Source organism: Rattus norvegicus, chromosome 3 (genome assembly GCF_021556685.1).
Source record: "Rattus norvegicus strain SHRSP/BbbUtx chromosome 3, alternate assembly SHRSP_T2T, whole genome shotgun sequence".
In the NCBI taxonomy this organism is placed as follows: Eukaryota; Metazoa; Chordata; class Mammalia; order Rodentia; family Muridae; genus Rattus; species Rattus norvegicus.
In genome coordinates, this window is record NC_141536.1 from 22,458,752 (window position 1) to 22,486,327 (window position 27,576).

Sequence of the window (27,576 nt, forward strand, 5' to 3'; positions counted from 1 at the left end):
TTTGCAAATTGTTCTGTCTAACTCTTTGAAGAATTGGATTGGTATTTTGATGGGGATTGCATTGAATCTGTAGATTGCTTTTGGTAAAATGGCTATTTTTACTATATTAATCCTGCCAATCCATGAGCATGGGAGATCTTTCCATCTTCTGAGGTCTTCTTCAATTTCTTTCCTCAGTGTCTTGAAGTTCTTATTGTACAGATCTTTTACTTGCTTGGTTAAAGTCACACCGAGGTACTTTATATTATTTGGGTCTATTATGAAGGGTGTCGTTTCCCTAATTTCTTTCTCGGCTTGTTTCTCTTTTGTATAGAGGAAGGCAACTGATTTATTTGAGTTAATTTTATACCCAGCCACTTTGCTGAAGTTGTTTATCAGCTTTAGTAGTTCTCTGGCGGAACTTTTGGGATCACTTAAATATACTATCATGTCATCTGCAAATAGTGATATTTTGACCTCTTCTTTTCCGATCTGTATCCCTTTGATCTCCTTTTGTTTTCTGATTGCTCTGGCTAGAACTTCAAGAACTATATTGAATAAGTAGGGAGAGAGTGGGCAGCCTTGTCTAGTCCCTGATTTTAGTGGGATTGCTTCAAGTTTCTCTCCATTTAGTTTAATGTTAGCAACTTGTTTGCTGTATATGGCTTTTACTATGTTTAGGTATGGGCCTTGAATTCCTATTCTTTCAGGACTTTTATCATGAAGGGGTGTTGAATTTTGTCAAATGCTTTCTCAGCATCTAATGAAATGATCATGTGGTTCTGTTCTTTCAGTTTGTTTATATAATGGATCACGTTGATGGTTTTCCGTATATTAAACCATCCCTGCATGCCTGGGATGAAGCCTACTTGATCATGGTGGATGAATGTTTTGATGTGCTCTTGAATTCGGTTTGCCAGAATTTTATTGAGTATTTTTGCGTCGATATTCATAAGGGAAATTGGTCTGAAGTTCTCTTTCTTTGTTGTGTCTTTGTGTGGTTTAGGTATAAGAGTAATTGTGGCTTCGTAGAAGGAATTCGGTAGTGCTCCATCTGTTTCAATTTTGTGGAATAGTTTGGATAATATTGGTATGAGGTCTTCTATGAAGGTTTGATAGAATTCTGCACTAAACCCGTCTGGACCTGGGCTCTTTTTGGTTGGGAGACCTTTAATGACTGCTTCTATTTCCTTAGGAGTTATGGGGTTGTTTAACTGGTTTATCTGTTCCTGATTTAACTTCGATACCTGGTATCTGTCTAGGAAATTGTCCATTTCCTGAAGATTGTCAAATTTTGTTGAATATAGGTTTTTATAGTAAGATCTGATGATTTTTTGAATTTCCTCTGAATCTGTAGTTATGTCTCCCTTTTCATTTCTGATTTTGTTAATTTGGACGCACTTTCTGTGTCCTCTCGTTAGTCTGGCTAAGGGTTTATCTATCTTGTTGATTTTCTCAAAGAACCAACTTTTGGTTCTGTTGATTCTTTCTATGGTCCTTTTTGTTTCTACTTGGTTGATTTCAGCTCTGAGTTTGATTATTTCCTGCCTTCTACTCCTCCTGGGTGTATTTGCTTCTTTTTGTTCTAGAGCTTTTAGGTGTGCTGTCAAGCTGCTGACATATGCTCTTTCCTGTTTCTTTCTGCAGGCGCTCAGCGCTATGAGTTTTCCTCTTAGCACAGCTTTCATTGTGTCCCATAAGTTTGAGTATGTTGTATCTTCATTTTCATTAAATTCTAAAAAGTTTTTAATTTCTTTCTTTATTTCTTCCTTGACCAGGTTATCATTGAGTAGAGCATTGTTCAATTTCCACGTATATGTGGGCATTCTTCCCTTATTGTTATTGAAGACCAGTTTTAGGCCGTGGTGGTCCGATAGCACGCATGGGATTATTTCTATCTTTCTGTACCTGTTGAGGCCCGTTTTTTGACCAATTATATGGTCAATTTTGGAGAAAGTACCATGAGGAGCTGAGAAGAAGGTATATCCTTTTGCTTTAGGATAGAATGTTCTATAAATATCCGTTAAGTCCATTTGGCTCATGACTTCTCTTAGTCTGTCGACATCACTGTTTAATTTCTGTTTCCATGATCTGTCCATTGATGAGAGTGGGGTGTTGAAATCTCCCACTATTATTGTGTGAGGTGCAATGTGTGTTTTGAGCTTTAGTAAGGTTTCTTTTACGTATGTAGGTGCCCTTGTATTTGGGGCATAGATATTTAGGATTGAGAGTTCATCTTGGTTGATTTTTCCTTTGATGAATATGAAGTGTCCTTCCTTATCTTTTTTGATGACTTTTAGTTGGAAATTGATTTTATTTGATATTAGAATGGCTACTCCAGCTTGCTTCTTCTGACCATTTGCTTGGAAAGTTGTTTTCCAGCCTTTCACTCTGAGGTAGTGTCTGTCTTTGTCTCTGAGGTGTGTTTCCTGTAGGCAGCAGAATGCAGGGTCCTCGTTGCGTATCCAGTTCGTTAATCTATGTCTTTTTATTGGGGAGTTGAGGCCATTGATATTGAGAGATATTAAGGAATAGTGATTATTGCTTCCCGTTATATTCATATTTGGATGTGAGGTTATGTTTGTGTGCTTTCATTCTCTTTGTTTTGTTGCCAAGACGATTAGTTTCTTGCTTCTTCTAGGGTATAGCTTGCCTCCTTATGTTGGGCTTTACCATTTATTATCTTTTGTAGTGCTGGATTTGTAGAAAGATATTGTGTAAATTTGGTTTTGTCATGGAATATCTTGGTTTCTCCATCAATGTTAATTGAGAGTTTTGCTGGATACAGTAACCTGGGCTGGCATTTGTGTTCTCTTAGGGTCTGTATAACATCAGTCCAGGATCTTCTGGCCTTCATAGTTTCTGGCGAGAAGTCTGGTGTGATTCTGATAGGTCTCCCTTTATATGTTACTTGACCTTTTTCCCTTACTGCTTTTAATATTCTTTTTTTATTTTGTGCGTTTGGTGTTTTGACAATTATGTGACGGGAGGTGTTTCTTTTCTGGTCCAATCTATTTGGAGTTCTGTAGGCTTCTTGTATGCCTATGGGTATCTCTTTTTTTAGGTTAGGGAAGTTTTCTTCTATGATTTTGTTGAAGATATTTACTGGTCCTTTGAGCTGGGAGTCTTCACTCTCTTCTATACCTATTATCCTTAGGTTTGATCTTCTCATTGAGTCCTGGATTTCCTGTATGTTTTGGACCAGTAGCTTTTTCCGCTTTACATTATCTTTGACAGTTGAGTCAATGATTTCTATGGAATCTTCTGCTCCTGAGATTCTCTCTTCCATCTCTTGTATTCTGTTGGTGAAGCTTGTATCTACAGCTCCTTGTCTCTTCTTTTGGTTTTCTATATCCAGGGTTGTTTCCATGTGTTCTTTCTTGATTGCTTCTATTTCCATTTTTAATTCCTTCAACTGTTTGATTGTGTTTTCCTGGAATTCTTTCAGGGATTTTTATGTCTCCTCTCTGTAGGCTTTTACTTGTTTATTAATGTTTTCCTGTGCTTCCCTAAGTGTGTTCATGTCTTTCTTGAAGTCCTCCAGCATCATGATCAAATATGATTTTGAAACTAGATCTTGCCTTTCTGGTGTGTTTGGATATTCCATGTTTGTTTTGGTGGGAGAATTGGGCTCCGATGATGGCATGTAGTCTTGGTTTCTGTTGCTTGGGTTCCTGCGCTTGCCTCTCGCCATCAGATTATCTCTAGTGTTACTTTGTTCTGCTATTTCTGACAGTGGCTAGACTGTCCTATAAGCCTGTGTGTCAGGAGTGCTGTAGACCTGTTTTCCTCTCTTTCAGTTATGGGGACAGAGTGTTCTGCTTTCGGGCGTGTAGTTTTTCCTCTCTACAGGTCTTCAGCTGTTCCTGTGGGCCTGTGTCTTGAGTTCACCAGGCAGCTTTCTTGCAGCAGAAAATTTGGTCTTACCTGTGGTCCCGAGGCTCAGGTTTGCTCGTGGGGTGCTGCCCAGGGGCTCTCTGCAGCGGCAGCAACCAGGAAGACCTGTGCCGCCCCTTCCGGGAGCTTCAGTGCACCAGGGCTGAACCCCCTTTTTTAATAGTTATTTGTCTTCCTGCAGTCTAACTTTGTTAATTCTTTGTATATTTTGGATATAAGCCCTCTATCAGTTGTACGAATGGTGAAGATCTTTTCCCAATCTGTTGGTTGCCGTTTTGTCCTATCAACAGTGTCCTTTGTCTTACAGAAACTTTTCAGTTTTATGAGGTCCCATTTATCTATTCTTGATCTTAGAGCATAAGCCATTGGTGTTTTTTTTTTTTTTTTACTCTTAAGTATTTATTAGAGAGACTATGAAACCCATAAATTACCCATATGTGTTTTACACTGGCAAGAATCTTAACATGTATAACAGGGAGTTGGGTAGATAACATCAAATACATCCACAACAAAATTATTCTTTTGAGCCAGGGTCTCCTGTAGCCTGAGTTGGTGCAGAACTTCTGATTTTATTTCCAAAGTGCTAGGCTTACAGGCAGGCATCGCCATGCCTTATTTAGGAGAAAACCATTATAAAATTTCAAAGAACACTTGAGGAACAAGGTAGACAACAATGCTTATTATGTAATTTTGTATCACTGTAACGAAAACATCTTGTTCAGTGGATTTAAAAAGACCTGCTTTAAGTGTATTCACTCCATGCAAAAAAAAATTAAATAAAATTTACAGTATTATAATTTGAATAGGTGACAAATATGTCCTGTTCCTTTTCTCCAATCAGGAAGAGAAAATTCTTTTCCAAATCACTTGAAGCTTGGACAAAAAAAAAAAACAAAAAACAAAAAACAAAAAACAACCATCCCCCCCCAACATTCTGTAGCATCCCAGGCAGACTTCAGCCCTTCAGAGAGGATATCCCAGCTTTCATGATCTCCTCAACCAGGAGAATGTTGGTGGCGATCACAGTACAGGAGTGAAGCAGCTGCTTCTTCACACAGTAGTTATCCCACACACCCATTTCTGCAGCCACCATTGGCTCACCTGTGTTCAGTTCCACACCCACAAGCTGACCGGATTCTGAATGTTCAGCTTGAACTTTAACTAATGTTTCCTGAAGGTCAAAACCAGAGTTCTGCGCAAGAACCTTGGGAATGATGAGCAAGGCGTGTGCAAATGCCTGGACCCCAAGCTGAGCTCTGCCCTTCACACTGGGCTTGTATTTAATCAGAGCCTCTGCCAGTGCCACTTCAACTGCACCTGCACCCGGGACAACACAGCCATCGTCAATAGCATTTTTTTTTTATTAACTTGAGTATTTCTTATATACATTTCGAGTGTTATTCCCTTTCCTGGTTTCCGGGCAAACATCCCCCTCCCCCCTCCCCTTCAATATGGGTGTTCCCCTCCCAACCCTCCCCCCATTGCCGCCCTCCCCCCAACAGTCTAGTTCACTGGGGGTTCAGTCTTAGCAGGACCCAGGGCTTCCCCTTCCACTGGTGCTCTTACTAAGATGTTCATTGCTGCCTATGAGGTCAGAGTCCAGGGTCAGTCCATGTATAGTCTTTAGGTAGTGGCTTAGTCCCTGGAAGCTCTGGTTGCTTGGCATTGTTGTACATATGGGGTCTCAAGCCCCTTCAAGCTCTTCCAGTTCTTTCTCTGATTCCTTCAACGGGGGTTCTATTCTCAGTTCAGTGGTTTGCTGCTGGCATTCGCCTCTGTATTTGCTGTATTCTGGCTGTGTCTCTCAGGAGCGATCTACATCCGGCTCCTGTCGGTCTGCACTTCTTTGCTTCATCCATCTTGTCTAATTGGGTGGCTGTATATGTATGGGCCACATGTGGGGTAGGCTCTGAATGGGTGTTACTTCAGTCTCTGTTTTAATCTTTGCCTCTCCCTTCCCTGCCAAGGGTATTCTTGTTCCCCTTTTAAAGAAGGTGTGAAACATTCACATTTTGATCATCCGTCTTGAGTTTCATTTGTTCTAGGCATCTAGGGTAATTCAAGCATTTGGGCTAATAGCCACTTATCAATGAATGCATACCATGTATGTCTTTCTGTGATTGGGTTAGCTCATTCAGAATGATATTTTCCAGTTCCAACCACTTGCCTACGAATTTCATAAAGCCGTTGTTTTTGAGAGCTGAGTAATATTCCATTGTGTAGATGTACCACATTTTCTGTATCCATTCCTCTGTTGAAGGGCATCTGGGTTCTTTCCAGCTTCTGGCTATTATAAATAAGGCTGCGATGAACATAGTGGAGCACGTGTCTTTTTTATATGTTGGGGCAACTTTAGGGTATATGCCCAAAAGAGGTATAGCTGGATCCTCAGGCAGTTCAATGTCCAATTTTCTGAGGAACCTCCAGACTGATTTCCAGAATGGTTTTACCAGTCTGCAATCCCACCAACAATGGAGGAGTGTTCCTCTTTCTCCACATCCTTGCCAGCATCTGCTGTCACCTGAGTTTTTGATCTTAGCCATTCTCACTGGTGTGAGGTGAAATCTCAGGGTTGTTTTGATTTGCATTTCCCTTATGACTAAAGATGTTGAACATTTCTTTAGGTGTTTCTCAGCCATTCGGCATTCCTCAGCTGTGAATTGTTTGTTTAGCTCTGAACCCCATTTTTTAGTAGGGTTATTTGTCTCCCTGTGGTCTAACTTCTTGAGTTCTTTGTATATTTTGGATATAAGGCCTCTATCTGTTGTAGGATTGGTAAAGATCTTTTCCCAATCTGTTGGTTGCCGTTTTGTCCTAACCACAGTGTCCTTTGCCTTACAGAAGCTTTGCAGTTTTATGAGATCCCATTTGTTGATTCTTGATCTTAGAGCATAAGCCATTGGTGTTTTGTTCAGGAAATTTTTTCCAGTGCCCATGTGTTCCAGATGCTGCCCTAGTTTTTCTTCTATTAGTTTGAGTGTGTCTGGTTTGATGTGGAGGTCCTTGATCCACTTGGACTTAAGCTTTGTACAGGGTGATAAGCATGGATCGATCTGCATTCTTCTACATATTGACCTCCAGTTGAACCAGCACCATTTGCTGAAAATGCTATCTTTTTTCCATTGGATGGTTTTGGCTCCTTTGTCAAAAATCAAGTGACCATAGGTGTGTGGGTTCATTTCTGGGTCTTCAATTCTATTCCATTGGTCTATCTGTCTGTCTCTGTACCAATACCATGCAGTTTTTATCACTATTGCTCTGTAATACTGCTTGAGTTCAGGGATAGTGATTCCCCCTGAAGTCCTTTTATTGTTGAGGATAGTTTTAGCTATCCTGGGTTTTTTGTTATTCCAGATGAATTTGCAAATTGTTCTGTCTAACTCTTTGAAGAATTGGATTGGTATTTTGATGGGGATTGCATTGAATCTGTAGATCGCTTTTGGTAAAATGGCCATTTTTACTATATTGATCCTGCCAATCCATGAGCATGGGAGATCTTTCCATCTTCTAAGGTCTTCTTCAATTTCTTTCTTCAGTGTCTTGAAGTTCTTATTGTACAGATCTTTTACTTGCTTGGTTAAAGTCACACCGAGGTACTTTATATTATTTGGGTCCATTATGAAGGGTGTCGTTTCCCTAATTTCTTTGTCGGCTTGTTTCTCTTTCGTGTAGAGGAAGGCTACTGATTTATTTGAGTTAATTTTATAACCAGCCACTTTGCTGAAGTTGTTTATCAGCTTTAGTAGTTCTCTGGTGGAACTTTTGGGATCACTTAAATATACTATCATATCATCTGCAAATAGTGATATTTTGACTTCTTCTTTTCTGATCTGTATCCCCTTGACCTCCTTTTGTTGTCTGATTGCTCTGGCTAGAACTTCAAGAACTATATTGAATAAGTAGGGAGAGAGTGGGCAGCCTTGTCTAGTCCCTGATTTTAGTGGGATTGCTTCAAGTTTCTCTCCATTTAGTTTAATGTTAACAACTGGTTTGCTGTATATGGCTTTTACTATGTTTAGGTATGGGCCTTGAATTCCTATTCTTTCCAGGACTTTTATCATGAAGGGGTGTTGAATTTTGTCAAATGCTTTCTCAGCATCTAATGAAATGATCATGTGGTTTTGTTCTTTCATTTTGTTTATATAATGGATCACGTTGATGGTTTTCCGTATGTCAAACCATCCCTGCATGCCTGGGATGAAGCCTACTTGATCATGGTGGATGATTGTTTTGATGTGCTCTTGGATTTGGTTTGCCAGAATTTTTTGAGTATTTTTGCATCGATATTCATAAGGGAAATTGGTCTGAAGTTCTCTTTCTTTGTTGGGTCTTTGTGTGGTTTAGGTATAAGAGTAATTGTGGCTTCATAGAAGGGATTCGGTAGTGCTCCATCTGTTTCAATTTTGTGGAATAGTTTGGATAATATTGGTATGAGGTCTTCTATGAAGGTCTGATAGAATTCTGCACTAAACCCGTCTGGACCTGGGCTCTTTTTGGTTGGGAGACCTTTAATGACTGCTTCTATTTCCTTAGGAGTTATGGGGTTGTTTAACTGGTTTATCTGTTCCTGATTTAACTTAGGTACCTGGTATCTGTCTAGGAAATTGTCCATTTCCTGAAGATTTTCAAGTTTTGTTGAATATAAGCTTTTATAGTAAGATCTGATGATTTTTTTGAATTTCCTCTGAATCTGTAGTTATGTCTCCCTTTTCATTTCTGATTTTATTAATTTGGACACACTCTCTGTGTCCTCTCGTTAGTCTGGCTAAGGGTTTATCTATCTTGTTGATTTTCTCAAAGAACCAACTTTTGGTTCTGTTGATTCTTTCTATGGTCCTTTTTGTTTCTACTTGTTTGATTTCAGCTCTGAGTTTGATTATTTCCTGCCTTCTACTCCTCCTGGGTGTATTTGCTTCTTTTTGTTCTAGAGCTTTTAGGTGTGCTGTCAAGCTGCTGACATATGCTCTTTCCTGTTTCTTTCTGCAGGCACTCAGCACTATGAATTTTCCTCTTAGCACAGCTTTCAATGTGTCCCATAAGTTTGGGTATGTTGTACCTTCATTTTCATTAAATTCTAAAAAGTTTTTAATTTCTTTCTTTATTTCTTCCTTGACCAGGTTATCATTGAGTAGAGCATTGTTCAATTTCCACGTATATGTGGGCATTCTTCCCTTATTGTTATTGAAGACCAGTTTTAGGCCGTGGTGGTCCGATAGCACGCATGGGATTATTTCTATCTTTCTGTACCTGTTGAGGCCCGTTTTTTGACCAATTATATGGTCAATTTTGGAGAAAGTACCATGAGGAGCTGAGAAGAAGGTATATCCTTTTGCTTTAGGATAGAATGTTCTATAAATATCCGTTAAGTCCATTTGGCTCATGACTTCTCTTAGTCTGTCTACATCTCTGTTTAATTTCTGTTTCCATGATCTGTCCATTGATGAGAGTGGGGTGTTGAAATCTCCCACTATTATTGTATGAGGTGCAATGCGTGTTTAGAGCTTTAGTAAGGTTTCTTTTACGTATGTAGGTGCCCTTGTATTTGGGGCATAGATATTTAGGATTGAGAGTTCATCTTGGTGGATTTTTCCTTTGATGAATATGAAGTGTCCTTCCTTATCTTTTTTGATGACTTTTAGTTGAAAATTGATTTTATCTGATATTAGAATGGCAACTCCAGCTTGCTTCTTCTGACCATTTGCTTGGAAAGTTGTTTTCCAGCCTTTCACTCTGAGGTAGTGTCTGTCTTTGTCTCTGAGGTGTGTTTCCTGTAGGCAGCAGAATGCAGGGTCCTCGTTGCGTATGCAGTTTGTTAATCTATGTCTCTTTATTGGGGAGTTGAGGCCATTGATGTTGAGAGATATTAAGGAATAGTGATTATTGCTTCCTGTCGTATTCATATTTGGATGTGAGGTTATGTTTGTGTGCTTTTCTTCTCTTTGTTTTGTTGCCAAGACGATTAGTTTTTTGTTTCTTCCAGGGTATAGCTTGCCTCCTTATGTTGGGCTTTACCATTTATTATCCTTTGTAGTGCTGGATTTGTAGAAAGATATTGTGTAAATTTGGTTTTGTCATGGAATATCTTGGTTTCTCCATCTATTTTAATTGAGAGTTTTGCAGGATACAGTAACCTGGGCTGGCATTTGTGTTCTCTTAGGGTCTGTATGACATCAGTCCAGGATCTTCTGGCCTTCATAGTTTCTGGTGAAAAGTCTGGTGTGATTCTGATAGGTCTGCCTTTATATGTTACTTGACCTTTTTCCCTTACTGCTTTTAATATTCTTTCTTTATTTTGTGCGTTTGGTGTTTTGACAATTATGTGATGGGAGGTGTTTCTTTTCTGGTCCAATCTATTTGGAGTTCTGTAGGCTTCTTGTATGCCTATGGGTATCTCTTTTTTTAGGTTAGGGAAGTTTTCTTCTATGATTTTGTTGAAGATATTTACTGGTCCTTTGAGCTGGGAGTCTTCACTCTCTTCTATACCTATTATCCTTAGGTTTGATCTTCTCATTGAGTCCTGGATTTCCTGTATGTTTTGGACAAGTAGCTTTTTCCGCTTTACATTATCTTTGACAGTTGAGTCAATGATTTCTATGGAATCTTCTGCTCCTGAGATTCTCTCTTCCATCTCCTGTATTCTGTTGGTGAAGCTTGTATCTACAGCTCCTTGTCTCTTCTTTTGGTTTTCTATATCCAGGGTTGTTTCCATGTGTTCTTTCTTGATTGCTTCTATTTCCATTTTTAATTCCTTCAACTGTTTGATTGTGTTTTCCTGGAATTCTTTTAGGGATTTTTGTGACTCCTCTCTATGGGCTTCTACTTGTTTATTTATGATTTCCTGGAATTCTTTCAGGGATTTTTGTGACTCCTCTCTATGGGCTTCTACTTGTATAATTATGTTTTCCTGGAATTCTTTCAGGCATTTTTGCGATTCCTCTCTGTAGGCTTCTACTTGTTCTCTAAGGGAGTTCTTCACGTCTTTCTTGAAGTCCTCCAGCATCATGATCAAATATGATTTTGAAACTAGGTCTTGCTTTTATGGTGTGTTTGGATATTCCATGTTTGTTTTGGTGGGAGAATTGGGCTCCAATGGTGCCATGTAGTCTTGGTTTCTGTTGCTTGGGTTCCTGCACTTGCCTCTCGCCATCAGATTATCTCTAGTGTTACTTTGTTCTACTATTTCTGACAGTGGCTAGACTGCCATATAAGCCTGTGTGTCAGGAGTGCTGCAGACCTGTTTTCCTGTTTTCTTTCAGCCTGTTATGGCGACAGAGTGTTCTGCTTTTGGGCGTGTAGTTTTCCCTCTCTACAGGTCTTCAGCTGTTTCTGTGGGCCTGTGTCTTGGGTTCACCAGACAGTTCACTTGCAGCAGAAAAGTTGGTCTTACCTGTGGTCCTGAGGCTCAAGTTTGCTCGCGGGGTGCTGCCCAAGAGCTCTCCGAGGCAGCAGCAACCAGGAAGATCTGTGCCGCCGTTTCCGGGAGCTTCAGTGCACCAGGGTTCCAGATGGCTTTTGTTGTTTTCCTCTGGCGTCCGAGATGTGTATGTAGAGTGCAGTCTCTTCTGGTTTCCCAGGCGTGTCTGCCTCTCTGAGGGTTTAGTTCTCCCTCCCACGGGATTTGGGTGCAGAGAACTGTTTATCCAGTCTGTTTCCTTCAGGTTCCGGCGGTGTCTCAGAGGCAGCGGTCCTGCCGCTCCTGGGCCCTCCCCCACGGGAACCCAGAGGCCTTATACAGTTTCCTCTTGGGCCAGGGATGTGGGCAGGGGTGGGCAGTGTTGGTGGTCTCTTCCGCTCTGCAGCCTCAGGAGTCGTCAATAGCATTTTTGACAGTCCTCAAGCCATCTCTGATTGCATCCTTAATCTGAGTCAGCGTGTGCTTGTTTGGTCCTTTAACCAGTAAAGTGACAGAACAGGGATTGTTACATTTCTCAATAAAGGTGAACTTCTCCTCACCCAATGTATACTCATAGACAAGCCCTGCATGTCCCAAACAGTCAGGATTCAGGTCATCAAAGGTGTTCAGAGCTATCCCACCGCAAGCAAGAGTCAGCCTCTCCATGTTTCTCCTCTTGGCTCTGCGCAGAGCTACGATGCCTTCTTTCGCGAGGGCATCTAAAAAGAAGGGGTCAATCCCCTTTTGATTAATAACGACAAATCCTTTATCTGAATCACCACAGACTTTCTTCTTCAGTTGTACGATTTTTTAACTCTATCTTTAATGAATTTTCTTTCAGCCTTTACTAGTTTCTCTCTCTCTTCTGCACTCTTGTAAAAAAACTCAGAATTCACTTCTGTCTTCTCATACTCCAAGGATACGTTGCATGTGAGGATGTAGGCATTTTCTACTCTTTTCTTCATATCAGGATGCCGTGCTCCATGATCCAAAACAAGCCCTCTGATTAAGCTTGTATCAGTTTCAGATTTATGCTTCATCTCCATGATCTCAACCATGAAGAGGTCAATGGGCTCATCTTTTTTCCTAATGGCCAAAATGGAGTCCACCACAGCCTCTGTCAAGACATCTGCAAGCTCAGCATGAACTTTAGTCCGCAGAGATGTCCTGGCCACGTCGATGAGTGTTTCTCTGTCCATCTCTTTGCTTACTTTGACTTGTTCCAAAAACTGGAGTGCCTTTTCCTTTGCAGCTTCAAAGCCTTCAGTTATTATTCTGGGATGAAGACCTTCAGAAATGTAGAGGTCCGCTTGTTTGAGCAGCTCTCCGATGATGAGGACTTTGGATGTAGTGCCATCGCCGGTTACGTCATCCTGCGCTGTAGCCACTTTTGCTATCAAAGAGGCTGTTGGGTGTTGAATTTGCATTTCATGAAGTAGCACATTGTCATCTTTAGTAAGTTTGATGTCTCCAGCACCAGATACAAGCATCTTCATGGTGCCTTTAGGCCCCAAATTGGTCCTCAGAACATCCTGCAGGCCCCGTGCCGCGCTGATGTTCACCGCCAGCGCTGCCTGTGCCCGGGCCACCTCCGCTTTGGGATTTAGGGTCTTCACTGCCGCCATGGCTGGTCGAGCTCAGGGAGAGGCTGAGAACAACGTGCTCTATGCGGGTCTTCTCGCCATTGGTGTTTTGTTGAGGAAATTTTCCCCAGTGTCCATGTGTTTGAGACTCTTCCCCACTGTTTCTTCTATTAGTTTGAGTGTATCTGGTTTGATGTGGAGGTCCTTGATCCACTTGGACTTAAGCTTTGTACATGGTGATAAGAATGGATCGATTTGCATTCTTCTACATACTGACCTCCAGTTGAACCAGCACCATTTGTTGAAAATGCTGTTTCTTCCATTGGATGGTTTTAGCTCCTTTGTCAAAGATCAAGTGACCATAGGTGTGTGGGTTCATTTCTGGTTCTTCAATTCTGTTCCACTGACCTATCTGTCTATCTCTGTACCAATACCATACCTTTTATATGACTATTGCTCTGTAATACTGCTTGAGTTCAGGGATCGTGATTCCCCCAGAAGTTCTTTTGTTGTTGAGTGTAGTTTTCACTATCCTGGGTTTTTTGTTATTCCAAATGAATTTGCAAATTGCTCTTTCTATCTTTATAAAGAATTGAGTAGGAATTTTGATGGGGATTGCATTGAATTTGCAGATTGCTTTTTGACAAAATGGCCATTTTTACTATAGTAATCCTGCCAATCCATGAGCATGAGAGATCTTTCTGTGTTCTGAGATATTCTTCAATTTCTTTCTTCAGAGACTTGAAGTTCTTGTCATACAGATCTTTCACTTGCTTGGTTAAAGTCACACCAAGATACTTTATATTATTTGGGAATATTGTGAAGGATATCACTTCCCTAATTTCTTTCTCAGCCTGTCTATCCTTTGAGTAGAGGAAGGCTACTTACTGAATTGTTTGAGTTAATTTTATACCCCGACATTTTACTAAAGTTGTTTATCAGATTAAGTAGTTCTCTGGTGGGACTTTGGGGTGACTTAAGAATACTATCATATCATCTGCAAATAGTGATATTTTGACTTCTTCCTTTCCAATTTGTATCCATTTGCCCTCCTTTAGTTGTCTGATTGCTCTGGCTAGGACTTCAAGAACTATATTGAATAAGTAGGGAGAGAGCGGGCAGTCTTGTCTAGTCTCTGATTTTAGTGGGATTGCTTCAATTTTCTCTCCATTTAGATTGATGTTACCTATTGGTTTGCTGTATTTGTCTTTCAGTATGTTTAGATATGGGCCTTGAATTCCTGATCTTTCCAGGACTTTTATCATGAAGGGGTGTTGAAAATTTTCAAATGCTTTCTCAGCATCTAATGAAATGATCATATGTGGTTCTTATCTTTGAGCTTGTTTATATAGTGGACTACATTGATGGATTTCCATATATTAAACCATCCCTGCATGCCTGGGATGAAGCCTACTTGATCATGATGGATGATTGTTTTGATGTGTTCTTGGATTAGGTTTGCAAGAATTTTATTGAATATTTTTGCATCTATATTCATAAGGAAAATTGGTCTGAAGATCTCTTTCTTTGTTGGGTCTCTGTGTGGTTTAGGTATAAGAGTAATTGTGGCTTCATAGAAGGAATTAGATAGTGCTCTGTCTCTTTCTATTTTTTGGAATAGTTTGGACAGTATAGGTATGAAGTCTTCTATGAAGGTCTGATAGAATTCTGCACTAAACCTATCTGGTTCTGGGCTCTTTTTGGTTGGGAGACTTTTAATAACTGCTTCTCTTTCTTTAGGAGATATGGGGTTGTTTAGATGGTTTATTTGTTCCTGATTTAACTTTGGTACCTGGTATCTGTCTAGAAAATTATCCATTTCCTTCAGATTTTACAGTTTTGTCGAATATAGGCTTTTATGATCTGATGACTTTTTGAATTTCTCAGATTCTCTTGTTATGTTTCCCTTTTCCTTTCTGATTTTGTTAATTTGAATACATGCTTTGTGACCTCTGATTTGCCTGGCTAAGGATTTATCTATCTTGTTGATGTTCTCAAAGAACCAGCTCCTGGTTCTGTTGATTCTTTCTATGGTCCTTTTTGTTTCTACTTGGTTGATTTCAGCCCTGAGCTTGATTACTTCCTGCCTTCTACTCCTCCTGGATTTATTTACTTACTTATTTATTTATTTATTTATTTATTTATTTATTTATTTATTTTTGTTCTAGAGCTTTTAGTTGTGTTCTCAAGCTGCTGACATATGCTCCCTCCTGTTTCTTTCTGCAGGCACTCAGAGCTATGAGTTTTCCTCTTAGCACAGCTTTCATTGTGTCCCATAAGTTTGGGAATGTTGTACCTTCATTTTCATTAAATTCTAAGAAGTCTTTAATTTCTTTCTTTATTTCTTCCTTGACTAAGTTGTCATTGAGTAGTGCATTGTTCAACTTCCATGTATATATGGGCTTTCTGTCGTTCTTGTTGTTATTGACGATCAGACAGAGTCTGTGGTGATCTGATAGGATGCATGGAATTATTTTTATCTTCCTATTTCTGTTGAAGCCTGTTTTGTGACTGATTACATGGTCCATTTTGGAGAAGATACCATGGGGTGCTGAGAAGAAGGTATTTCCTTTTGTTTTAGGATGGAATATTCAATAAATATCTGTTAAGTGCATTTGGCTCATAACTTCTGCTAGTTTCTCTCTCTGTTTAATTTCTGTTCCCATGATCTGTCCATTGATCAGAGTGGGGTGTTTAAATCTCCTACTACTATTGTGTGAGGTGCAATGTGTGGTTTGAACTTTAATAAGGTTTCTTTTATGAATGTATGTGCTCTTGCATTTGGAGCATAGATATTTAGAATTGAGACTTCATCTTGGTGGATTTTTCCTTCGATGAATATGAAGCATCTTTCGTTATCTTTTTTGATGACTTTTGGTTGAAAGTCAATTTTATTCTATATTAGAATGGCAACTCCAGCTTGTTTCTTCAGGCCATTTGCTTGGAACATTGATTTCCAGGCATTTACTTTACTCTGAGGTAGTGTGTGTCTTTGTCTCTGAGGTGTGTTTTCTGTATGTAGCAAAATGTTGGGTCCTCTTTATGATCCTGTCTGTCAGTGTGTCTTTTTATTGGGGAATTGAGTCCACTGATGCTGAGAGGTATTAAGGAATAGTGATTGTTGCTTCCTGTTATTTTTGTTGTTAAAGGTGGAATTATGTTTGTGTGCTTCTCTTTTGGTTTCATTGCAAGGAGATTATATTCTTGCTTTCTGTACAGCACAGTTTCTCTCCGTGTCTTGGAGTTTTCCATCTATTTTCCTTTGTAGGGCTGGATTTGTAAAAATTTGGTTTTGTCATGGAATATCTTGGTTTCCCCCTCTATGTTAATTGAGAGTTTTGCTGGATATAGTAGCCTGGGCTGGCATTTGTGTTCTCTTGGGGTCTGTATGACATTGTCTAGGATCTTCTGGCTTTTATAGTCTCTGGTGAGAAATCTGATGTAATTCTGATAGGTCTGCTTTTATATGTCACTTGATCTTTTTTCCTTACTGCTTTTAATATTCCTTCTTTGTTTTGTGCATTTGGAGTTTTAACTATTATACGATGGGAGGAATTTCTCTTCTGGTCCATTCTATTTGTAGTTCTGTAGGCTTCTTACATGTTTATGGACATCTCTTTCTTTAGGTTAGGGAAGTTTTCTTCTGTAATTTTGTTGACTATACATACTGGCCCTTTAAGTTGGGAGTCTTCACTCTCTTCTATACCTATAATCCTTAGGTTTGATCTTCTTATTGTGTCCTGGATTTCCTGTATGTTTTGGGATAGGAACTTTTTGAGTTTTATATTATCTTTGACTGTTGTGTCGATGTTTCCTATGGTATCTTCTGTCCCTGTAATTCTCTTGTATTCTGTTGGTGATGCTTGTATCTGTGACTCCTGGTCTCTTCCTTAGGTTTTCTATCTCCAGGGTTGTCTCTTTTTGTGCTTTCTGTATTTTTTCTATTTCCATTTTTAAATCCTCAATTGTGTTGTTCAATTCCTTCACCTGTTTGGTTGTGTTTTCCTGTAATTCTTTAAGGGATTTTTGCGTTTCCTTTTTAAGGGCTTCTACTTTTTTTAAACTTGGGTTGTCCTGCATTTCTTTCTTTTTTTTTTTTTCTTTTTTTTTTCCCCGGAGCTGGGGACCGAACCCAGGGCCTTGCGCTTGCTAGGCAAGCGCTCTACCACTGAGCTAAATCCCCAACCCCTGTCCTGCATTTCTTTAAGGGAGTTATTTATGTCCTTCTTAAAGTCCTGCATCATTATCATTAAATGTGATTTTAAATCTAAATCTCGCTTATCTGGTATGTTTGGATATTCGGTATTTTCTTTGGTGGGACAATTGGGATCTTATGATGGCAAGTAGTCTTAGTTTCTGTTGCTTAAGTTCCTGTGCTTGCCTCTAGCCATTGGGTTGTCTCTGATGTTTGCTTGTCTTGCTGTTTCTGAGAGTGGCTTGACCCTCCTGTAGGTCTCTGTGTCAGCACTCCTGTAGGACTGTTTTCCTGTTTTCTTTCAGCCTTTCCTGAGAATAGGTGCTTTGATCTCAGGTCTGAAGGCACTCCTTGTGACTGTCTTTTAGCTCTAGGTATGGGCAGGTATCAGAAAGTTCCTGACCCTGACTGCTCCTAGGTCCTTGCAACCAGGGGGCACAGTTGGCACTAGGCAATTCTCTCTTGGGTTGAGAATGTGGGTAGTCTCCTCTGCTTTCTCTGGAGTGTATGCTTTCTACCCCATGGGATTTTGGTGCAGGGAGCTGCTTGACTGGTTCAGTTCAGTCCTGGGTGCAGAACAGAATTGTAGGTAACTGGTGGCTGACTGTTCCTATATTTCTATGTCCAGAGGCACTGTATAATTTCCTCTTGGACCAGGGATGTGGGCAGAGGTATGCAGAAGTTGCAGTTTGTCCTGCGCTCTCAGGATGTCTGCCCTTTGGGGTGTTCAGCTCTCTTCCCCACAGCTTGAAAATATCTTATTGTAATTAGTTAAACTAGAATTTAATTTGACCATGATTTTAACTGACTATTAAGTTGTGTTTTTTACTTATTTCTAACAGTTTGTGAAGGCAGCTTGTAAAACAATTAGAAATTCACACTGTATTTTTTAAGAATTATATAGGCACAAAATTTCACATAAAATTAAAAACACATACACATTATATGTGTCAACATTAATCTTAAACTAGTACCAATATATAATAACCTATGCCTATACTTAGTATTTAAAAAATCTTATTTCTGTATCAATATACAAAATTCTGTAGCAATGTAACATCTCCTCCCTGTTCATGACCATAGTTACCATCCTCTATTAAAAGGTGACAAACATTCAGCACCTGTTGAATGACCAAACATCAACCAACTCACCTCTTGGGAATGGAAAACAGTTTTCTTATAATTGCTTCCTGCTGATTTTGGACATAAAATCACTTTTTTGGGGGGGCTCAAGAAAATTAGAAAAATGGTTAATCTTTAGAAAGCTAGCTGTGGGCTGGAGAGATGGCTCAGTGGTTAAGAGTACTGGCTATTCTTCCAGAGATTGTGAGTTCAATTCCCAGCAACCACCTGGTGGCTCACAACCATCTATATGGTGTCTGATGCCTGATTCTGGTTTGTCTGAAGATAGCAGTAGTGTGTGTGTGTGTGTGTGTGTGTGTGTGTGTGTGTGTGTGTGTATCTTTAAAAAAATAGGTTGTGTATGTCTTTAAAAAAAGGTAGCCATAACAGTTGTGCAGTCTCTACATGGTGAGAAAGTTCATGGCTTAAATGAAGTCCTGACTGGAATAGTATTTGATACTGGCCCAAGTGAGTTATCTGTTTTGAAGTTGTTCTGGAGGTAGATATTTGAGAACATAGCTATAGAGGCAGTCTGTGATTGGATCAAGGATGCTAGAACAAATATGACAATCTCTTGGCATCCTTCAGGATGAGTCTTGTCAAGGCTGTCTTCATTCTGTTGGTATTCAGTCCACTTTGTTCTATAAACACATACACCCCACAAGTAGTATACAGTTTTATAATAAATATGGAATGTTCAGTGTACACAGATAAATGAAGGATGATTTTTTGCTCTTTGAGCAAATGAAAGACATCATTATGAGCTAGCTTGATTATACAACCAAATGGCAACATAAATCTCTTTCATGCCATATAAAAGGATGGCATGATGAATCTTTAGGATTATGTAGCCAACAAGATCTATTAGCTATATATAGCTGAAGTTCTGTCTGGAGACACTTTTATGTCTCAGCTAGTCTCAGGGCTGTTACCATGTAGAGGCATCAGCAAGTCATATAATTTGTCCTGTTTGGTCTTGATTTCTTTCTTTCTATCTGTAGCCAAGATCTTAAGGTAGTCTTCCTCTGTCAAATTGGATCCTTATTACTTTGGATAGAATACAAAGCCTTTTCTTCTTTCTCTTGACAGAAACACAAAGCCTCTCCCCTAACATAATATACCTCCCCCGGTAGTTTAAAATCATTATAAGTACAGCAACACTGTTTTTATCCAGGTATCCTCTATTCTGACCTTTATGAAAGAGAATGTACAATATCACTATTATCACTGGACATATAACCATTTTTATGCTTATAAATCAAAACAAGACTATATGGAGTTCAAGTATCCTCCTCTATAGTGATATATATTTAATATTATTTAATGAAGATAGGGTTTCTCTGTGTAGCCTAGGCTAACTTGGATTTGCTTTGTAGATCAAGCTTTCCTTGCACTCACAAGGAACCTACCTGTCTTAGTCTTTGTCTCCCGAGTATTAGGATCAAAAATATGAGTTTTTTTTACTTAGTATCTATGTACTCTTGAAAACATTTATATCAATTTTTATCTCTTTCTCCCTTCTTTGGATATTTATTTATTCTTCTGTTCTCCTTCTTAAATTAATATTTTCCCTGTATTCAACTTTATCAATTCCTTTCTATCTTAGTACCCAAGCGTTCCCTAAAGTATGTTGTAGTTGTTTAGAAGTCTTGGCCTGAGTTCTATATTTCACACTCTGCTGAACTGACAATAGTTCTCCCATGGGAGCCCCACTTTCCAAGGAGACTGCTTAGATGCTCAGAGTAGTGTTGACATCCTATCTCACAGGGGGTAACAAGTTCCCAATCCGTGTCCTTTTAAATTAGATTGTTGTCTCCTTAGTGTATTCAGTTGGATATTATGATAGCACATCACAGTTAGATCTTAATTAGCATTAATCCCTTGTCTTAAATTTAAAACAAAATCATATAGTCTTTATGACATGTGTGTTTATTTGATTTATTTATCTCCTCTAAAAAGGGCATTTATAGTCTGTATTGCCAAGCTGATAATTAACATGCAATAGTTAATACGCTTAACTATTATTTTTTATTCTCTTGTCCAGTAATCTCTGAATTCCTTAGTTTTAAGCTTTTATTTCTCCTGGAAAGATCTAAGCAAACAACCCTGCCCCAATCCTAACTCTGGGTCCTTACATTGATTAGCAGAATAAATCTTTTCTGGGAAAAAAATCCTATTTGGCAATCAAAAAAGTACTACCCCTCAAGTTGAAATCATAAGCATACCTTATGTGGATAAATATACCTATATTCCCCTTTTTCTTTATATAAATTTAAGATTAATTTGTATTTATTTTATTTTTTATTTTTTATTGGTTGTTTTATTTATTTACATTTCAAATGTTATTCCCCTTTCCAGTTCCCCCTCCACAGAACCCCTATCTCCTCCCCTGTCCTTGTTTCTATCAGGGTGCTCTTCCACCTACTCACCTACTCACCCACCCCCACCTCAGCATCCTAGCACTCCTCTATGCTGGGTTATCAAGCTTCCACTGGATCAAGGGACTTCCCTCCCATTGAAGCCAGATAAAGCCATCCTCTGCTACATGAGCAGCTGGAGCCATGGGTTCCTCCATGTGTACTCTTTGGTTGGTGGTTTTGTCCCTGGGAGCTTTGGGGGATCTGCTTGGTTGATATTGTGTTCTTCCTTCAGCTCCTTAATTAATAAGGATATTTCTATTAATTATTATGCAAAAACCTACATTGTACCTTTAAGAAAAAAATGTGTCATTTTGAATTTTAGACCATCATTTGTAAGTAGCTGTATCTATTAGCAGGGGTTCTTGACCTGAGTTTATTGTTTTGTGGAAGCCCCTAGGCCTTTCTTCTATCTTGACTCTGAACAGTTTCAAACTGCCAAGTAGAGGCTCTTGTCAGCCAACAATCTCACGTGTTCTTCCATGCTTGGCTCTGGCCTTTGCCCATTCCACGTAGATAGTTGATCCACGGCAGGATGGGGCTGCAGCCTTTATCTTCCTTTACCTGGAGTTTGCTCCTTTTTCAGCAAGGGCACTCAGTGCCTCTGTGATCTGGTTGCTGCTTGTGCTCCTTTAGGACTTTAGTTACATTGATCTGAATATAGCTGTTGGGCCCATTGTAGGTTGGGGTGGTTTCCATTTGCTACCTGTTGTTTACAAGCCTCCATTCTCCCTAGAGGCAGCTTTTCTATATGCAGGGGCCTTCTTTAAAACATGTTTTGAATCACTACTCCTCCAACCCTCACCCTTTTTTTTCTTAAAGAGACAGAGCTTTAAAGCTGTTTTGCTTTCAGGGAGAATTGGTGCCTCTACCTGGAAAATTATCTCAGGTTAGTTTGATTCTATGCCATATTTCAATGCTAAATGTAAAAGTTAAATTGTTCTTATTCCCAGTCTCATGCCCCCAGAAATAAGACTCATACTAAACATGTATTTAGAAATAACTTGATCATATGGCTTTTTAGTTATTTTCTGGTTAGTTACCTGTGCTCAGGTACCACGCGTCTATCTCATTACATCTTCCCAGACAAATGTCTTGTGCCTGTCAATATCCCAGAATCCTTTTTACCTCCTATTGTCTGACTAAGCCATAGGCAATCAGATTTTTATTGACAGCTGCCACACACATACAGTTACAAGATATTCTTTCTACAGTATCTATCAAAAAGTGTCCATCACACACTGTCTACTACACAGTGATCATTGCACAATGGTCATAACACAATGGGAAAAAAAGATGGCCATCATATAGTAGGCATCACAGAGTAACAATCACACAGTAGCTATTACTCAGTGTTCTTCACACTGTGGCAATCACAGTGACCATTATAATATGACCACCATACAGGTAGGCATCTCAAGTGGCTAACACATAATGGCTATCACTTAGTGGTCATCACAAGGTGTCTATTACACGTGGGCCATCACAGTGGCCATTAAAGAGTGGCTTTCTCAAAGTTAACACTTGGTAGCTAACACAGAGTGACCGTCTCATGATGTACCTCACAGAGTGAATATTATACAGTGACCATCAGTGTATAATACAGTGTATTATACAGTGGCCACGATTCAGTGGTCTTCACACAGTTGCCATTACAGTGGGCATCAAACTGTGACCATCACACAGTTAAGCAGCAAATAGTGACTATCACATAATGGCCATCACATTGTGTTCATCACAAGGTGTCCATCATACAGGGGTCATTACAGTGGCCATCAAACAGTGGGCTTCTCAGAGTTAACAATACAAAGTAGCCATCACGTGCTGTGTATCACACAGTAGATCACACAATGAATATCACAATGTTGCCATCACATAGTGACTATAACACAGTGGCCATCACTCAGTGACCATCATACAGTGAAGGTCACATGATGGGTCTCACTCACTCACTAGATATCAAACAGTTGCCATCACATAGTTTTCATCATGGGGTAGGAGAATTACACAGTAAAATCACACAGTTTATCATCACCCCAGAGAGTGGCCATCATTTAGTGAGGATCAGATGGTGGCTATCACACAATGACCATCACAAGTGGCCATCATTTTAGTGCCCATCAAAGAATGTCCATTACACAGTGTCCATCACATAGTGTCTAATACACAATGATCATTGCACAGTGGTTAGAACAAAGGGAATCAAATGATGGTCCTCACACAGTGACCATAATAGAGTAACAATCAGACAGTGGCCTTCACACAGTGTTCGACACATAGCAAGTATCACAAATAACTATCAAGCTGTGACCAACAGATAGGTAGGCATCACATAATGACCATCACACAGTGGCCATAGCAGGGTATCCATCACAGAGGGACTATCACAGTGGCCATCAAAGAGTAGCTATCTCAGAGTTAGCAATACAGGGTTGCTATTACATGATGGATATCACACAGTTGATTACATAGTAGACATCATCACAGTGTCCATCACAAAGTGGCCATCAAAACCTGGCCATCTCTAAGTGGCCATCCCACAGTGATTATCACACAGTGAACATCACTCAGATTCACTCATACTGGTGCCATCACCAGTGGACATTACATGGTTTCCATAACATAGAGGCCATCACAATGACTAACATAAAATGGCCATAGCACAGTGACTGTCACACTGTGTCTAATATACAACGAATGATCATTGTCCAGTGGCCATAATACAATGACTTTCAAATGATGGCCCTCACAGTGGCTATCTATCATAAGGTGGTCATCAATCAGCAATCTGCTGGGAGCCTGCCCAACCTGGAATGGGTTGGAATGGTCCAACACAGTGTTGGACATAGAGGTAGCTTTAAAGACTGATGTTTTCTGTGTGTAGTTTTAAAGACTGATGGTTTCTGGCCTTCTATATCTCTAATTATACTGAATGTTGAAGCTGCTGACTTTTAAAAATATCTAAGAAGTTTCTTGCTTATTCTGTGGCTAAAACCCACTGGGTTGGGCTATTCCCACCTGTTGCTTAAAAGAGAAGTATTAAGTAAAGGATTAATCGCTAGAGCTTTTTTCTCTCTTGCTCCAAACCTCACCTTTTGCTTGTCATGTGGGAGGGATGTTTGGAGCAATAATACATTTTTATTGAACCAGGAGAAGGGAGTCATGCTTGCAGGTTGAAAAACTTTTACACAAGCAAATATGCATACACATACATAAATTCATACACACAGTCATTATCACATGCTTATTTGTTGGGTCCAACAGCCTGTCTAGTCAATTTATATACTTGCACACATACCCATGCTCACATACATTTGCATGTGGAGTAAAAGCACCAGTGTAGAAAGAACTCACTCAATCTGGATGAGAAATAAGCTTTAACCTTTATTGCATGGGCAAAGAAATGCTTCTACCCTTTTATTGCTAAGTGCATTAAACCCAAATCTTTAAAAGGCTTTGTCCTCTTTAGTAAGACTAAGCCTGTCTTGCTGTTAAAAAAATTTTGTACCATCCCTTGGTAAGAAGACTGTCCTTTCTGCTCTCTTTGCAGCTTCTTCTTGGTCTCTCTTTCTCTCTGCATTCTTTGTATTGCCTTCTCCTTCTTCTCCTAGCTTAATGTCCTCTATTTCTATGGTAAAGTAAAAGGGGGAAAAACCTATAAGACTATATGATCTCTTAATTTCTAAATTTTTCTCTTAATTTCTAACTTACTTCACTCTGCTATTCTCTTTCCTCCTCCTAATCTTGCTCTCTCCTTCTGACCTCACCTAATGTCATCATTCTTAGTTTTTGATATCTTTTTTTAGGTGAAAAGATCACATGACTTCTCCAAGCAACTTTTTTTTTAAAAACAAAGGTTGACTTAATGTTCAACGATAAATTCCAATAATAAATTGAATAAGAAGTTTACAGCAGAGATGTTTATATGTGTTCTCACTAAGAGTACTTATTTAACTAGACGTTTATTTTATGTCTACAACAGAAGGTGTGGCCCAGATTAAAGATGTGTACTATCATGGCTGGATCTGGGACTTATTTTGTCCCAGGCTGAACTTGAACTCTGCTTGACATCTGCTTGTCTTCACTTCCTGGGATTAAAGGTATGTACTACCATATCTGGGCTTACGCTTTTCATAGTCACTGTACATCAAGATTTCCATGCCAAGATCCAGGTCAGAAACTTGTGTCTTTCTGCCTCAAGGTCTGAATCACGGTAAGCCCTCCAATTTTGGATTGTAGTTCATTCCAGATATAATCAAGGTGACAGCCAGGAATAGCCATTACCCCTGGTAAAGACTCCTCTGGAGAAAACTGAATTTTTATTTTGTGAGCAGTTTTCAATTAGTATAGATTCTGAGTTAGGGATGGGGACTTGCCTTGGGATGCTATATGGCTTGAACCTGTTCAGGAAATGTGCATGTTCCCAAAGTCCCTATAAAGTCATATGTGTGTCAATCCTGTTGCATAGCTAAGGTACTGTGAGGTACAAATTGAACCCATTCTGGGACCCCTTAAATAAAACTCATGGAGGTGGTGATTGATGCAAAAGCAAGAGGAACTTTATTCCAATGTGCTGGGGTTGCCTCCCTTTGGAGAGAGACAACCCTGAGCATACTCTAACAGATTGTAAGAGTTATATATCCTGCAAACAATTGGGGCAGAATTCAAACAATTGGGGCAGAATTTGCACAATGGTAACTAGGCAAGATACTATTGGTGAGGTGACCTCCAAACTGACTCGTGGTCAATGGACCATTCTGGGACTTTCCAAGGGGGTCATATGGGGAGTCACAGGTAGCTTTGTTCATCAGTTTGGCTTGCAGCTATTCCAGGAACTAAACTAGCTCTACTCCTCCTGGAAGGGAGGGGTCTTTTTGTGCTCAGAGGTTTGTAGTAGAATTTCCCACTGGCCTCAGATTGATCTCAACACTGGCTCTTTCAGTATATCCTTAATGACTTCTTTCTCTACTGTCTCTTATAATATTCCCATTTCCTGAGTCCTTAGTGATATAGGAGGATATTGATGAAGACCTGCCACTTAGGACTGAGCATTCCAAGGTCTCTCACTTTTTAGTTGTTGGTCTCTGCATTAGTTTTGATCTACTGTAGGAGGACACTTCTTTGATAATGGCTGAGCAAAAGAGTGATCTATAGGAATAGCAGAAGGCTCTTCAGCAGTATGATAGTATTTGGTTTTCCCATAGGTCCGTGTCTTATTTAGTTTTACTTTTTGTTTTTCCAACTAGTATGAATCATGGTTTTATATCATGGAGTAAACTAAAAATCCAATCAGACTGATTAGCCCGTCAACTTTTGTACCAGCCTATAATGTAGTCAGGTTACCATTGTACATAGAAGAGTTTGAAACTAGGTTACTGTTTACCTTTCTCCATTATTAGAGTGCATTATATCTTCCAGGTCTTGAACACTAGTCAGTTGGGATTTTCACCAACTCTGGGTAGGCACCAGCTTTCTTTATCTATTTTCAGTGAGTTATGTAGGTGTTTTTTTCACAATAGAGCCTTATTATTAATTTGCGGAGAGCAAGCAATAGCCTACACAATAGTTTAAGTTGTTGGGGAGGGGGATCGTCGATAGGGTTCCTTTGACCAATAACTCAAACACATTCCTGGTAATGGAAGTTTGCTTTGTGATAAAAGAAGTCTAGTAGGGATTTTGAATCTCTGTTATTTGCTGTTTTCATTTATATTTCTTCCATATATGTATGTTTTAAGAAACTTCTACTATAGTAAATTTCTATATGATCTCTCAAAAGGACATTTATGTTACCTGATTCTTGGCAAAGAAACTAGAAATACACACAGGAAAAAAGTGGTGCTGGCCAAAATGGATGTAGGTTGGTTACATGTAGAAGAAGCAAATAGATCCATACAACCCTGCACAAAACACTACTACAAATCACAGACTTCAGAAGGAACAGATACAATGAATCTGATAGGAATGAAATGTGGTATAGTCTTAAATCATTGGCACAGAAAAAGACCTTTCTGAACAGGACAGTGTTAGCATAGGCACTAAGAACAACAACCAATAAGTGGAAACTCATGAACTTTAAAAGTTTATGTATGGCATTTGGACAAAGCACTGGGTCACAAAATGGAAAAATACTTTTACCAACTATGCATCTGATACAAGGCTAATATCTCAAATATCTAAAGAATTAAGAAACTGGACATCAAGAAAAACAAAAACAAATTAAATTGGGGTACTCTGCACATTGATTCTACTTAAGGCTTCCCTGGATCTTACCAAAGCCCTAGGTTTTTTTTAGGACTTTTATGAGTACATGCAATTTATAAGAAATTACTGCATTTAATGAGAAAATCATTAAGCGTGAAAAAAAGGGCCAAAGCCCTAGTTTTAAAACAATGTGCCAGAGTTCTTGAGTGCATGCCTAGCAACCCTGAGTGGTATGCTGTCTCCCCAGAACTCCATTGTCCAACTACCTCCCCACCCACTTCACTTAACCTGCAGCACCAGAAACATACAGGTTAGATCCTTTCCCCTTCTCCCCAGTACCATTCCCATCATGTCTATAGGAGCACACCCAGCTGCTGGGGGACTTTCTCTACATTCCCTAAGTCAGATTGTCTAGACCAGGGCTTCCCACAAGAGGAATGTTGCATCAGGAATATCCAGGTTAGGTCCACTTTCCCAGTACCTGCTACATAAGGAACATCCAGGGACAACCAGGTGGCTAAAAGGCCAGCATTAGAGCACAGTAAAAACAACAACAACAACAACAACAACAACAACAACAACAACAAGAACAACAAACCGGGACAATATGGCACCTTTATAGCACAGCTATTCTACTACAGCAAGCCCTAGTTATCCACCACAACTGAAGTATAAGAAAATGACCTTATAAAGATGATAGAGTCATTTAAAGAAGAAACAAATAAATCCCTTAAATAAATATAGGAAAATACAATTAAACAAGTGAAGGAAATGAATGAAACTATTCAA

General features: G+C 39.4%; 1 protein-coding gene across 1 annotated transcript; it reads right to left on the reverse strand.

The window, feature by feature from the left end:
* Nucleotides 1–4,614: 4,614 nt before the first annotated feature.
* Nucleotides 4,615–12,940, reverse strand: LOC148006465 (T-complex protein 1 subunit zeta-like). Its single transcript, XM_087654906.1, is given in 3 exon segments — nt 4,615–5,234; nt 11,703–12,075; nt 12,078–12,940. Coding segments are annotated over 3 exon segments (1,593 nt in total). The 5' UTR covers nt 12,895–12,940; the 3' UTR covers nt 4,615–4,831.
* Between the last annotated feature and the right edge of the window lie 14,636 nt (nt 12,941–27,576).